Here is a 13,344-nt window from a genome sequence, read left to right on the forward strand (position 1 = left end):
TGAAATAAAGTCATTTGCGAAAGCTGCTTTTTCTGTATAATGTATTCCTCTGAAATAAAGTCATTTGAGAAAGCTGCTTTTTCTGTATAATGTATTCCTCTGAAATAAAGTCATTTGAGAAAGCTGCTTTTTCTGTATAATGTATTCCTCTGAAATAAAGTCATTTGAGAAAGCTGCTTTTTCTGTATAATGTATTCCTCTGAAATAAAGTCATTTGAGAAAGCTGCTTTTTCTGTATAATGTATTCCTCTGAAATAAAGTCATTTGAGAAAGCTGCTTTTTCTGTATAATGTATTCCTCTGAAATAAAGTCATTTGAGAAAGCTGCTTTTTCTGTATAATGTATTCCTCTGAAATAAAGTCATTTGAGAAAGCTGCTTTTTCTGTATAATGTATTCCTCTGAAATAAAGTCATTTGAGAAAGCTGCTTTTTCTGTATAATGTATTCCTCTGAAATAAAGTCATTTGAGAAAGCTGCTTTTTCTGTATAATGTATTCCTCTGAAATAAAGTCATTTGAGAAAGCTGCTTTTTCTGTATAATGTATTCCTCTGAAATAAAGTCATTTGAGAAAGCTGCTTTTTCTGTATAATGTATTCCTCTGAAATAAAGTCATTTGAGAAAGCTGCTTTTTCTGTATAATGTATTCCTCTGAAATAAAGTCATTTGAGAAAGCTGCTTTTTCTGTATAATGTATTCCTCTGAAATAAAGTCATTTGAGAAAGCTGCTTTTTCTGTATAATGTATTCCTCTGAAATAAAGTCATTTGAGAAAGCTGTTTCTGAAAGCATAACAACACACAGCAACTGATTTTGGTTGTCACAACCAAAATTAGGACAATATCACTTTCTGGAAAATTATGCATGAAGCCCAATTGACACATGTTTGTTATTTCATGTACTTGTTGATAACACAAAACATGAATGCTGTCTGCCACTATTTTGCCAATTATGTATGATGCCTTTGTGTACATTTTGACTCTCAGGATAGGTGCGCATAAGTGTGCTGCGCGTTGTGCAAGGGTCAATACATGGCAAAATAAAGGATGACATGTGATGTGCATTTAACCAATCAAATGACAATGATCTGTGTGTGAAGGATTTACCTGGTCAATCAAGAGAAATATGTTTGTTTGGTTCAGCAACATTTGAAAGAACTTGTCAGTTTTATTTCCCAGGCCACAGATGGTCTCTTGCAAAGATTGGATGTTGGAGGAGATGCTCTCTGAAGATGTGTTCACAAAGTCTGAGAGGTTAGGACTCTCTGATGAACACAACAGATCTGCAAGGTCATCTGGCATGGTCAGTAGCTGAAGAAACTCTACCATCTGAAAAAAACAAGCAACGATCAATGAACCTTACAGAAGACACAACCCACTGCCAATACTCCAACTTGTGAACAATCTGAGTTGGAAACAATAGACCATTATACACAGGTCTTGGTTAACATACAGCCTAATTTGAATATTGATCATGTCATGTCTATCCACATTACCCCAAATTCTCAAGTGTATTTTTCCCCCATTTTTTTTTTTAAAGGTAGTAATTTCCTCCATAAAAACATGATGTTATACAAATTGCTAGGGTTAAGACCCGATCCACACAGGCCTCAATAGCGAGAACGAAAACGAGAATGTTAACAAAGCACGCCCTCAATTGGTTGAATAAGCGTGGGCGTATTCTGCATGGAGCATTTAAACCTATAGAATGCGTTCCCTTGGCGTTGACGCTGCAATGAGCTTTCCTAACCTTGTCCTGTTTGAGTTGAAGTAGTAGTAATGCCTGGACATCCTCTTGAGTGATATTGAATTGTTGGAATACATCCATGATGATGGTGTCATTAATCAACAGGCTTCCAAGAGTTATAGGGCTGCTCACTGAAATATTCAAATGTACAATAGTTTACATTCTAGGTCGCTTATATGCCAATTAAATTAGATATAAACATCGACCTAGTCAGCCAATTTTGGCCAACTTAGGCTTTTACATGTGATGGTTTGATAATTAAATACCATGCAATCTACTTCATGTTTTTATTCACACATTATTTCAAATCTGAATGCTCTATTACTCAGTTACACATGAGAATATAAAACTGTGATGCCAAATATATGACTCCACTAGATGAATGGACTATTTGGTGCTGTGCACTAAATTGTTCCATGCCCAATGTTCAACAGAAAGTTTCAAGCCACACATTCCCAACTTTAACACACTGTTTTCCTTTTGTAGAGAAGTAAGTACCCCACCCCCTAAAATCCTCTGAAGAATTCCTGTGAATGTTAGAATACAATATGTGTCATGGCAAAGCGGTCTAGCTCACTGGACCAAAGCAGAGTGTGGGCTTGAACCCGGGTCATGACACTTGAGCCCTTGAGCAAGGCACTTAACCATAATAGCTTCGCAATGAGTTGAGATGGTAGTGCATTCTGCTCTACCAGTCAGGCTCCTAGTGGATAATAGCCATGCCTACATCCTTACAAAGTGTAATAGGGGTAAACCTGTTTCAAGTGATGTTAGGTGGTATCTTATACACAATATCTTAAAATTGGATGGGGTACACTGTGCCACATCTCGACAGATCTGCATCCAGAACCAAAAGAGTTGTTACAACGTCTTCAGGTTTCACATGATTGCCAACAGTTTGAATATCTTAAAATTGGATGGGGTACACTGTGCCACATCTCGACAGATCTGCATCCAGAACCAAAAGAATTGTTACAACATCTTCAGGTTTCACATGATTGCCAACAGTTTGATATAAAAAGGGATGGATTGAAATATTACCGTCAGTGTTTTCCAAGAAGTTGCTGACGGATCTAAGCAGACGTTGAGACGTTAAAGCAATCTTCTTGACGTCCATCCACCAAGTTGCATTGTTCAGCTGAGCATCAAGAGACTCAATTAGATTCACAGCTCTGTTCAAAAGACAGACAGCAGGATTCAAATTATTACATCTTGGGGGAGGAGGGGAATAATCCAACAAGGTTTATGGTAACATTATTGAATTAATCTCAAACAAAGGCAATTTTAGTGTTACTGATCAGCAAAGTGTAACTGGGTTATTTTATGTGCATAACAGAACACACAGAACCTACGGCTATATGTTCCATCCGAAGGACGAGGTGCTTCATAAATGGTTCTCATGATTCAAATACTTAGCTTCACTGTCTTAAGTATATAAGCACTTTGAGACGCCTGTAAATAAAGTGATATAATAAAGAATGAATCTTCTTATTTACAACTAAGACATCTAAAAAACAACCTACACATCAAGTTGATTTTCAAGATTCCCCAGCGCCAGCTTGGAAATAAGCTCCTGTACAACTGGAACCAGCCTCACTATTCCCAAAAGGTCAGGGAGTTGACCTAAATTACTCAAATTTTCCAACTGCTCCAAAAACACCTTGGTATTGTCAAGAAGCTCAGACCAGTCCGTCTCCCGTAGAGCTTTCAAGAACTCTGAAAACTGTAGAAAATAATGTTTGAAAAAGAATGTTTGGTGTTGTATAAACGTTCGATATTAATGATATTATTAATGTTTATTACAATGTAACATTGTTGCTCAAAACAATTCACTACAAGATAAAAATCAGCAGGGGGCATTCTCAAGCAACATGTATCCCTTTAACATTTCAACCAAGCTAATCTGTTAGTGCTAAGCAAAGTCTGTGTGCTTAGCAACTCTTGTTAACATAATCACTTTACCTCAGTAATGAGATACGGAAGATCCAGTTGCTTCTGCAGCTCCTCAACAATAATCGATATCTGTTGATCCTTGACATCACACAGCGCTTTGGATACAGCGCTAACATCCACGTCAGCTGGGAATGTGAGGATCTGACTGAGCTTTGTGACATTGCAAGCAGTTCCCTTGAAGTCAATGAAACCTGTGACTTCCAACAGCTACAAGGAGGGCAGATGGACAATACAGTATAATTCACTCACAATATTACATCGATTTGGGGGCAAGAGTTTAAACCATTTATTTCTAAGTGGTTTCTACAGACTTGGTAATGAGAAGAAAAAAACATCATTGTTTAAATTCAGCAGGGCTCTTACTTGGGGGAAAAAACACTAGACTGCAAGACCAGAATCAAAATAAAATGAACAAACACTAAGAAAATCAGAGATCAGACTAAACAGGAAGAATATTGTGCCTGGCTCTAGCTCCGTGGGACCAAGTAATAAAATGAATAATGATATTTTGAGTTATACCTGATAGACATCCATCTGAGCATTAAGTAGAGCATCCACCACAGTGGCATCCAGTTCTCCTTCCTCAACGAGATATCGCTGAACGTCAGACGCATCATGAAAGAAATCTGCAACCCGATACTTCTTTTCTAGAAATACAAAACAGATTACAGATTATACAATATACATGCTATAATTGTTCAATCCAATCAAATTAATTTTATATTCAATGAAACAAAACCATCAGTGTCTAGTGTTTTTTTGTTTTTGTTTTTCTAATTTGAGCTATCTACCCTAATCAACTGCCACATCTTTCATCAGTGAAAGCCATCAGTGAAAGCACCTTTGCCATACCTTGTGGTACCTTAGAAACCCCTGCCGGTTGGTGCTTATGATTCATGGGTTTGTCATAGTACCAAGTGGTACCCAGTGGTACCCAGTGGTGCCCAGTGATACCTCATTTACCCAATACTTACCTGTGAAGTTTGCCACAGCTTCAAAGTCAATCAAATCTCCCAGCTCAGCAAGAGGCTGGATGGTGTCTGGTAACTTTTTCAGTGATTCCACAGTTGTTCTGTTTTTCAAGATGGGCTCCAGACTATTAGATATCTGAGCAAGGCTGCAGAGATGAGAAAAAGAAGAAGACATTTTACGGATGCAGGAAATCACCTCAACACACCCTGCTTTGGGTTCAGAAATGATATTATAATATAATCTGCCTTTAATATAACGCTGTGAATCATACCGTATAAAAATAAATACCGGAAAAAAAAATTCACAGACAAATCACTCGAGTGAAATTCGAACACACAACCTAGCCCAGGTTGGACTCCTCCGTTGCATGCAACGTCTTACCTAGTCTAAGCTAGCCCGGTGGCTAGCTATAGGCAGTTGGAATCTATGTGAATTATGGCAGCGGGTAATGCAATTTGATGCTTTTTGAATCAGAGACTTTTTACCTTTTATAATTATATCAATGTGTACAGTGTTAAATAACATCTGGGGGCGACTTTGCTAGGGGGCGACATTGTTTGGGGGCGACTGCCAGGCGGCGACTTTGTTTCAACCCGGGGCGAGCCGGCGACTTTGCAGGGGGCAACTTTGTTGGTGGCGAGCTTGTCAGGTGACGAGATGACCAGCATTCGTTTCCGACAGGTACAGGGCGAAATGGTCAATCCCGTACAATTTTGACAGCTAGCTAAGTTAGTCAACAGATTTGCTCTTTTTAGTTTTACCTCTTTCGAAAATCACTCTCTAGCAGTCTAGGAACACGAACTTGATCCTCAATGTTGAATAATCCCTCCATATAACACTCAAAACACCATTGAGGAAATGTTTTGAAGAAAACGGACAAAAAATTACCAGATCCCGGTTTCGATTCGAGTGCCACCTCTTGCAATTTTGCATACTGTGTATACGCGCGCTCACGCTGGGTCGCGCGTACCGACCGCCCGACGTCGTGCGGGGTGCGGGGTTAAAAAAGAAAATTCACCCCCAGAATGTCTCTTATTATAGTTTTAAAAGTACTGGATTGAATTCTACTGTAGTGAATTATATAAGTTTATAATATATTTTATTTTGAGACTCCGAAATCGCAAAATTACTGGAAAAGTCGAAGTTTGCTTACCTCTCTTCGAGTTGCAGACGACTTTTTAAACTTGGGGGAGAAATTTATGTACGCCGCCATGCCAAACGTCATGCATGTTCGTCGATGTTCCGTCCTGTCCCAACTGTAGTTGGGACTTTGGTGTTACAGTTGAGACAGCCCAACTGCAGTTGGGACTGGAAACAGCTTGAGTGTTCATTTGGGACGGCCCAACTATAGTTGGGGTCCTAGTCTTTGCAAAAAAACTTCTTGTGTTAATTTTTCACAATTTTTCAAACGTGGAGGGCGCTATCATCGAAGAACCACTCTCAAGTTCGTTGAGCGGTGCGTGTCGTGAGAGCGGTTCGCAGATGATAGCGCCCTCTGATGGGAAAAATGAGCACAAGAACGTCTTCAACAAAGACTAGTAGGATACTTGCTGGATCCCAGCTACAGTTGGGTGTCCCAACTGGAACATTCAAGTTGGGCCAGTTCCAACCACAGTTGGGACAATATTGGGACAGAACATCGGCATGGGTATCGGCGTTCGTTTGCTAATGACAGCGCCCTCAGTTGACGAACATCAGTATAAAAAATAACTTAACCAACTTATACTGGTACCCGCCCGCAAAGATAAAGACAGGTGCTTGCTTTTAGAACCAACTAGTGATTTAATTGGATGAATGACAAGTACAGTGACATAAGCTTTCCATATCTGTACTTTGGTTGGTCGGAGTTGATGCGTGAGGAAAGCCCACAAACGTTACCTCGGACCAATCAAAACACAGATAGAAACATATGCAGTGACCACATGTACGTGTGTACGTGTGTACGTGAATTAACTGTATGTGCACCATAGACACTACTCTATATTTAGCATGTAAATGTTGATATGTATGTATAGTATAGAGTATTTGACTGTGAAAGGTGATGCCGTGTTCAAAACGGCGACAGCTACGGCTAGATCGCGCGCGTCTGCCTATTCTTCAACACTGGCAGGCCAGCCGATAGCTCTGTAGCTGAAATCGCCGTTTCAGACACAGCCAAGTGTCTATCCTGGCGTTCACGAGCCTTGAGGTGCGACGTCAGATGTTCAGGCAACTTCCATGAAAAATACTCACGTGCCGAATAATCCAGTATGATAAAGTTAGGTTAAAAATCGTTTAGAGGTTGATGTTTTAAATGAGGGTAATGTTTTTTGTACAAACATTACGAAGGCCGACGATTTTGATGTTTTTCTGTAGCACAAAACATCGTCCTTCTCACAAAAGATGGTTGCGAAATTATAACAATATTGATGACCTAGATTGTTTTTAAAGTAATCATCGAAGCATGTCAATTTGTTAAAGACTCATGTAGATCTACACAAAAACAACTTCCCTATTTTTTAGGACGGTGTGTCGATTGTGGACGTAGGTAGGTCTAACAACGAATACTTTATAGCACAAAACCGAAAACAATTCCGTCAAAAATAATTGCCATTTCTCATAATAGTTCACTGATCTGGTACACAAATAAAAACCAGATCCAGTCATTAAATCTATACACACTACAGTTTAAAATTTACACTAAGCGTTACTCGTCAAACATTCATGCACATTATTGGTCTCTGAACATTTATTGCTTTGTGTAAACTTTTCTATTGACCGTGGTATTATAACCTCCGGCAAATTCTTTCTTACAAAAGTCCTTTCTCATGGGAAAGTTTTACCACACGGTCCAAATATCAATCAGAACCCATAAGCAATGCAGTTTACTTTCCAATATTAACCCTACATTAACATCTCTGGGTTATGAAAAAATGAGTCTGACAAAGCATTTCTCGAGAATAATAATGAGCATCATTGTTACCGTTTCCCGTAGAGACATTCGAACAAACAATGTTTTCGTTCATTTCCCTCCTCATTTCCCTCCAAGTGTCGAATCCCCCATGGTGCCGGCCCCGACGAAAAACATCCAGATAGGTCTACACTCAACAAGGGGGGAAAAGAAAGCAGCAATGCCCCCGTGCCCCCCCCCCCCCCCCACACACACACACGACGAGAACCCAATACAACTTATCTTATGAAGATAATTCAGGCCATCGAATCGTGGAGGTCGCGAATTGAAACAGAACACAACATACTTTCAGGCCATCGTGGAGATCGCGAATTTAAATATATTGATTTAGAAGACAACATTCTACTTTCAGGGTGTTTAAGTCTTTCATCTCAGGACATCATAATCCTGCATTATTAAATTACACAGGATCTCAACCTGTTATAAACTCCGTAGGGAGGGGTACGAGGATGTTGTACCTTACCTTGATCTTGCATACGGTGGGAGATCGTTTCCATTTCTTGTTACGTTCCCTCGTCCCCTACACGATGTGTCTAAATCACATGCTAACGATTGCATGAAGGGTACCATACCACGACTCGGCATTGCTTTGGCGTCATAGTAACCTACATAAAAGTCACAATAAGATGTTATTAATTTTTATGACACATTTTCAACATTTGTTTTAGTCCGGACCGACGGAATTATGGCAATGAGGAGAATACATTTCTACATGGGTTTAATTGCCAATTAACTGCAAGCCGTAGGCCTACTGGTTTAATTAAAAACAGCGCTGTTTAAAACGCGTGGGAAATGGCAATAGTCAAGGCCAGTCTGAAATATTCTAATTGCTAAAAAACGAAAATGAAAAGAATATAAAAAAGAGGTACTACAGAGGGATTTTACTTTACACAGCCAATGACGATAGAGCAATTCTTTCAAACAAACGATGAAAAACTATAACACCAATACAATAAAATATGGTATACGGTTTCATAATGAGATAACGTTCATGCACATGAATTTGCTTTCTCTTTGTTCCATTGTACTGTGGTGCCATTTTGAATATCAAATTTAAATGTATTTCTGTGTCACTGACAAGTATGATTGATTCAAGTCCGAAACCTTTATTTTACTTAAAAGGGGGGGGGGGCCTTTGGTATGACAACTCCAAAAGTTGACGTCAAGAAATTAGTTGACTACGAGCACTGGAGAGATTGTAAAATATTCTTAGGAGGAATAATAAAAGTGTTCACCAAAGGTTTTTAAAAAGATAACTTGGTGTTTAATCAAATTTACTTACAGGATGGTTTTTGACTTGGCGGAAACTCAAGACGAATGATGGCAAAGCCAACGAATATAACCACAGGTAACAGCAACAGTGTCAAAGTCAAGACCTAAAAAAGGAAAGTTAAACAGAGCAGAGTTGTTTGCATCTCTTGATATTTGTTTTGTATATTTTCAATAAATTCATCTTTAAAAAGGGCATCCTGATCGGAACGCCGAAGTCCGGTTTGCAGTTAGACGTGTTGCTTCTATTTAAAGGTTGGGCCATCATTTTGGTTTATGTCAACGGAATGCTAATTTACAGGCAACATTGTTAATACAGATTAATAATAAAAATCACTGTGAAGGTTTCAGCAGAACAAGTGTCTGCATGTTGAGAAAACAGTTAAACAGATTGTTGCTAAAACACTGCCACAATAATATTTTCACAAAGAACATTAAATCCATCCACGTTTAGCAAGAGGTGGCACTTTATATATAGCAGCATTCATAAACGGATACCACGGGAATTGTATTATTATCCAAAAGTCCCCAGAAGGCGATCTTTGCATAGTTAAATTTGTCAAAACGATTTAATTCTAATTGGGGCATGTTGACAAAGTGACTTCGCAGAATGCTTAGAGGTCTTTTTTATGAGTAGGTCTTGTCTTGTCTTGTATTTACTGCACAAACCGCCGCCACTGGGCTATCAAAGTGCAGACCCTCATGCACGCATGCTCCTACTCAAATTTTATAACAAGGAGTGACTTGAAATCATTAGCGTCAGGGGCTGATTTAACTTGTGGCGGGAGTGAGTTCCAGATTGGTATAGATACAAGGAGTAACGGTAGCACTCTTTGTTTGATGAGATGGTGTTATAATTTAGGGTCTGATTTTGACGAGCATCCCGATTGACATGGGATTATGATTGGTGTTTTGTTTGCAACTGCACTGGATCGATACCCTTTGTTTGTTCTATTGCTACGTGTAAAATTAACATAAATGAACGCCCTTGGAAATAGTCCTCGTTTTACGTTTCAGCCCAATGGATTTGCAAAAGGGAAAATAACAAAGCTGATTTGAGGACGGTAGGATCTGGCTTAACTTATAAGCAATGCTTTATTGCTCTGCCTTTTCACAGATTAAATTCAAATTTTTGCGTGTAAAGAAAAACTATTTTTTCCCCCGTAACCACGAACGAAGTGTCTTCTAACCAACTCATTTTGATTTGTGTTTTGCTAAACGATTTCCCTTTGAATCACTGACAATTATAACCTTCTAGGTGGGATGGATATCGCACTATTCAATATTGGCCCCTACTTACCGGTGACCTAATTCGTAGCTTGAGGTTTTTCTTTAGGAGCAGCCCCAACTGCCCAAATACCCCCATGGTGTCTGACCACCTATCTATCACCCCTTGTGTCTCGTCTCTCCTCAGATGCAGAAACAAACGTAGCAATTAACAATCCTGAGAAAGAAATGAAAAGTACATTACAATTTTAGATACAACAGTCCAATGACTCACGCAGAGAGACATTTTACGAGGACGATGAATGTGGTGCAAATGTGAGACAGTGTCCTGCTTTGCATGGGCGGTGATTTTCACTTGGGCCAGGGCAAGGCGATAGCGGTGTTTCTGGTTGCATTTATGAACCACGGCCAAATTTCATATAGCTTTTAAGCAGAACAAAACAAACGGAACCTTTGTGACATTTCGGCTGGTAGTTTCTGTTTAGCACGATTTTTCGGTGCTTAGCAAGTTTTATGCTTACAGATTTTTGGGCACAGGTTGCCTTGCACTCCCCGGCCGCGAAAGGTATATACCGGCCGGCTACTGTTTTAGTGGTGGAGAAACTGAACAATAACAATGGAAACTGACCAACAAAAACTGCATCCTAATACTACAAACCATTATTTGTCTTTATGAATTCAACTTAAGGGGTCCGCATATTGCCTTTGCTAAGTAATAAACTATGAAACGTTGTACTAATTTGTTAAATCATTCATAACATAGTCATGTTATTGAAATAACAGATCCACCAAAAATGACATCTACAACTATGGAGCGACACTATTCTCAGAGAAGAACAACAGACAAGACAAGACAAGAAAAAAAGAAACAACATTAATTTATGCATCGGCTCTGTTTACCGCGGAATTGTGTCCCAACAGTGGCCTTAAAGCACTACTCGCCGTGTAAAAGCACTTAATTCAGCGGCAATGGGCCGTGGTTGAAGCCGGAACCCTGAAGGTGCCGGTTCGGTGGGACCTTGTTTTGGTCTGGCAAAGCTATATATATATACATTATATACACAATTATATACACAATGTTTCAAAACAATATAATCAGTGAGAATTGACCCTAATACTAATAGACCGTCACGAACCATCAACTATTCTTGTCAGGAAGCTGTCTGATTTGTAATGTGGGGCAAAATAACAATGATTATAATAACATCTGGCTTTACCATTTCGAGCCCAAATATTAAGTCATTTTAAAATTCAAAAAATCATCAAAGAATTACCTTTAAACTGCGCATATCAAGTGAGACTCAGGTTTCTTTAAAAGAGCGCAACTGATAATTGCCCAAACCTATAAGCCTACAATGCCCTTGCGTTTCGACCACCAAGTCTCTCGAAGGCCAATGAGGTTGTACTAGTGCAGCAGAGCGCTGCTCAGCATCATCTACAACGGTTGGAAAAAACACTTCAAGCTTGCAATTTCTCATCCAAACACATCCAGGCACATGACAATCATGGCCAACACTGAGCTTCAAAATAAGAGACGCGTGATTTATGTATGTATCACGGACATACGTGTTCTTCGTATTCAAATAAGCTGCGTTGAATATTCATAAGACTAGCTAGGTGACGTTTAAAAGACGTCATCACATAACTCAAAACTACTCACAATAACGCAACGATCACATGCCACTGAGTTTGCTCTACTTACGAAGCGAAAAACTCTGGGGGAAAAAAACACCATGGGGTGGGATTGGGGCTGAATAGAGGTACCCATGCATGCGTGCAGTATGGGTACCATGACCACGAGGTACCCATTTCACCTAGTGCGTCATCTGGGCTGAAAAGAAAGTTTGCTGAACCTGCTCCACGTACATAGCGCACAATGAACATGCTGTGTGACTCAATTTCACCCGTTTATGACGAAAAGTCCACATCGCTTTTCCATGCACGAAAAATTCGGGTGGGACACATCAGTGGAAATTTTGACACGAGTACGTTTATAGTATTGACCAAATAATGGTCCACTGGTATTTGCTCCACATCAATGGTGAACTTCCAAAATAAATATCAAACTAGACATTAGGTATTTGTGAACAAACACAAAGCTGTTCCGTGTTCTTTTGCTTTGATTATGTGTTAACATAAAAGTTTGAAAAGTACTGTACAGTGTCTTGAGTTACGGTGCCACTTCATTGGGTCACGGTAACCTAAGGCTAATCTCTAACGCCCAAGGAGTCTGTAACATCGGTTGTGTAGTTCTTGAGATATGGTGCCACTTCTGGTTGACCCGGAAGTAGAGGTCAACTTGGGGTCATGGATTTTCAAAGTTTATTTTTAATGCCTTAGGAGGATAAAACTGAACAAACAGGATTGAAAATCGGTTGTATAGTACTTGGAGTATGGTCCCACTTCCGGTTCACCCGGACGTAGAGGCCAACATGGGGTCACGAGTTTTCACAGTCAATATTAATGTCAAGGAGTCTGTAAGTGAAAACAAATTGAAAATCGGTTGAGTAGTTCTTGAGATATGGTCCCACTTCCGGTTGACCCGGAAGTAGAGGTCAAATTGAGGTCACGGTTTTTCCAAATTTTTCTCCTATCCCCTAGGAGTCTTATAACTACAAACAGTCGACATTCTTAAAGAAGAATGTCGTCTTCCTGTGATAATTTATCTCGGAATGTCGACATCCTAAAAGTAGGATGTCGTCTTCCTGTGATAATTTATCTCGGGATGTCGACATCCTAAAAGTAGGATGTCGTCTTGCTGTAATAATTTATCTCGGTATGTCGACATCCTAAACGTCAGTTGTCATCTTCCTGTGATAATTTATCTCGGGAAGTCGACATTCTAAAAGAAGAATGTCGTCTTCCTGTGATAATTTATCTCGAAATGTCGATATCCCAAAAGTAGGATGTCGTCTTGCTGTGATAATTTATCTCGTGAAGTCGACATCCTAATATTAGGATGTCGTCTTCATGTGATAATTTATCTCGGGAAGTTGACATCCCGAAAGTAGGATTTCTTTTGTTGAAAGGATTTTACTTGTATATGTTTTGTTAACTAGTATTACATTTCCAACAATATTTCTAATATTCATGGTCATAAACTACGTTAAACTAAAATAATGGACGAAACAAAATGTCCCACGTAAAACTCCATAAGGTTTGGAACATAATGGTCCCGCAAGTTCAAATACGCGCGAGACTTGCTTAGTCTACACAGAAGGTAATAAATA

General features: G+C 39.4%; 1 protein-coding gene across 1 annotated transcript in view; it reads right to left on the reverse strand.

Annotated features, from left to right (window-relative positions):
- Nucleotides 1–11,606, reverse strand: part of LOC117304724 — a 75,703-nt gene extending 64,097 nt beyond the window's left edge. Inside the window, exons 1-11 of the mRNA XM_033789327.1 lie at nt 11,389–11,606; nt 10,188–10,331; nt 8,901–8,994; nt 8,082–8,223; nt 4,671–4,813; nt 4,216–4,343; nt 3,706–3,903; nt 3,267–3,466; nt 2,785–2,915; nt 1,747–1,874; nt 1,104–1,325 (exon numbers count right to left, since the gene is read on the reverse strand). Coding sequence (XP_033645218.1) covers nt 1,104–1,325; nt 1,747–1,874; nt 2,785–2,915; nt 3,267–3,466; nt 3,706–3,903; nt 4,216–4,343; nt 4,671–4,813; nt 8,082–8,223; nt 8,901–8,994; nt 10,188–10,253 — 1,452 coding nt within the window. The 5' untranslated portion in view covers nt 10,254–10,331; nt 11,389–11,606. The remainder of the gene's footprint in view (nt 1–1,103; nt 1,326–1,746; nt 1,875–2,784; nt 2,916–3,266; nt 3,467–3,705; nt 3,904–4,215; nt 4,344–4,670; nt 4,814–8,081; nt 8,224–8,900; nt 8,995–10,187; nt 10,332–11,388) is intronic.
- Nucleotides 11,607–13,344: the final 1,738 nt, after the last annotated feature.

The sequence above is a fragment of the Asterias rubens genome, chromosome 21 (assembly GCF_902459465.1).
Source record: "Asterias rubens chromosome 21, eAstRub1.3, whole genome shotgun sequence".
NCBI lineage: Eukaryota > Metazoa > Echinodermata > Asteroidea > Forcipulatida > Asteriidae > Asterias > Asterias rubens.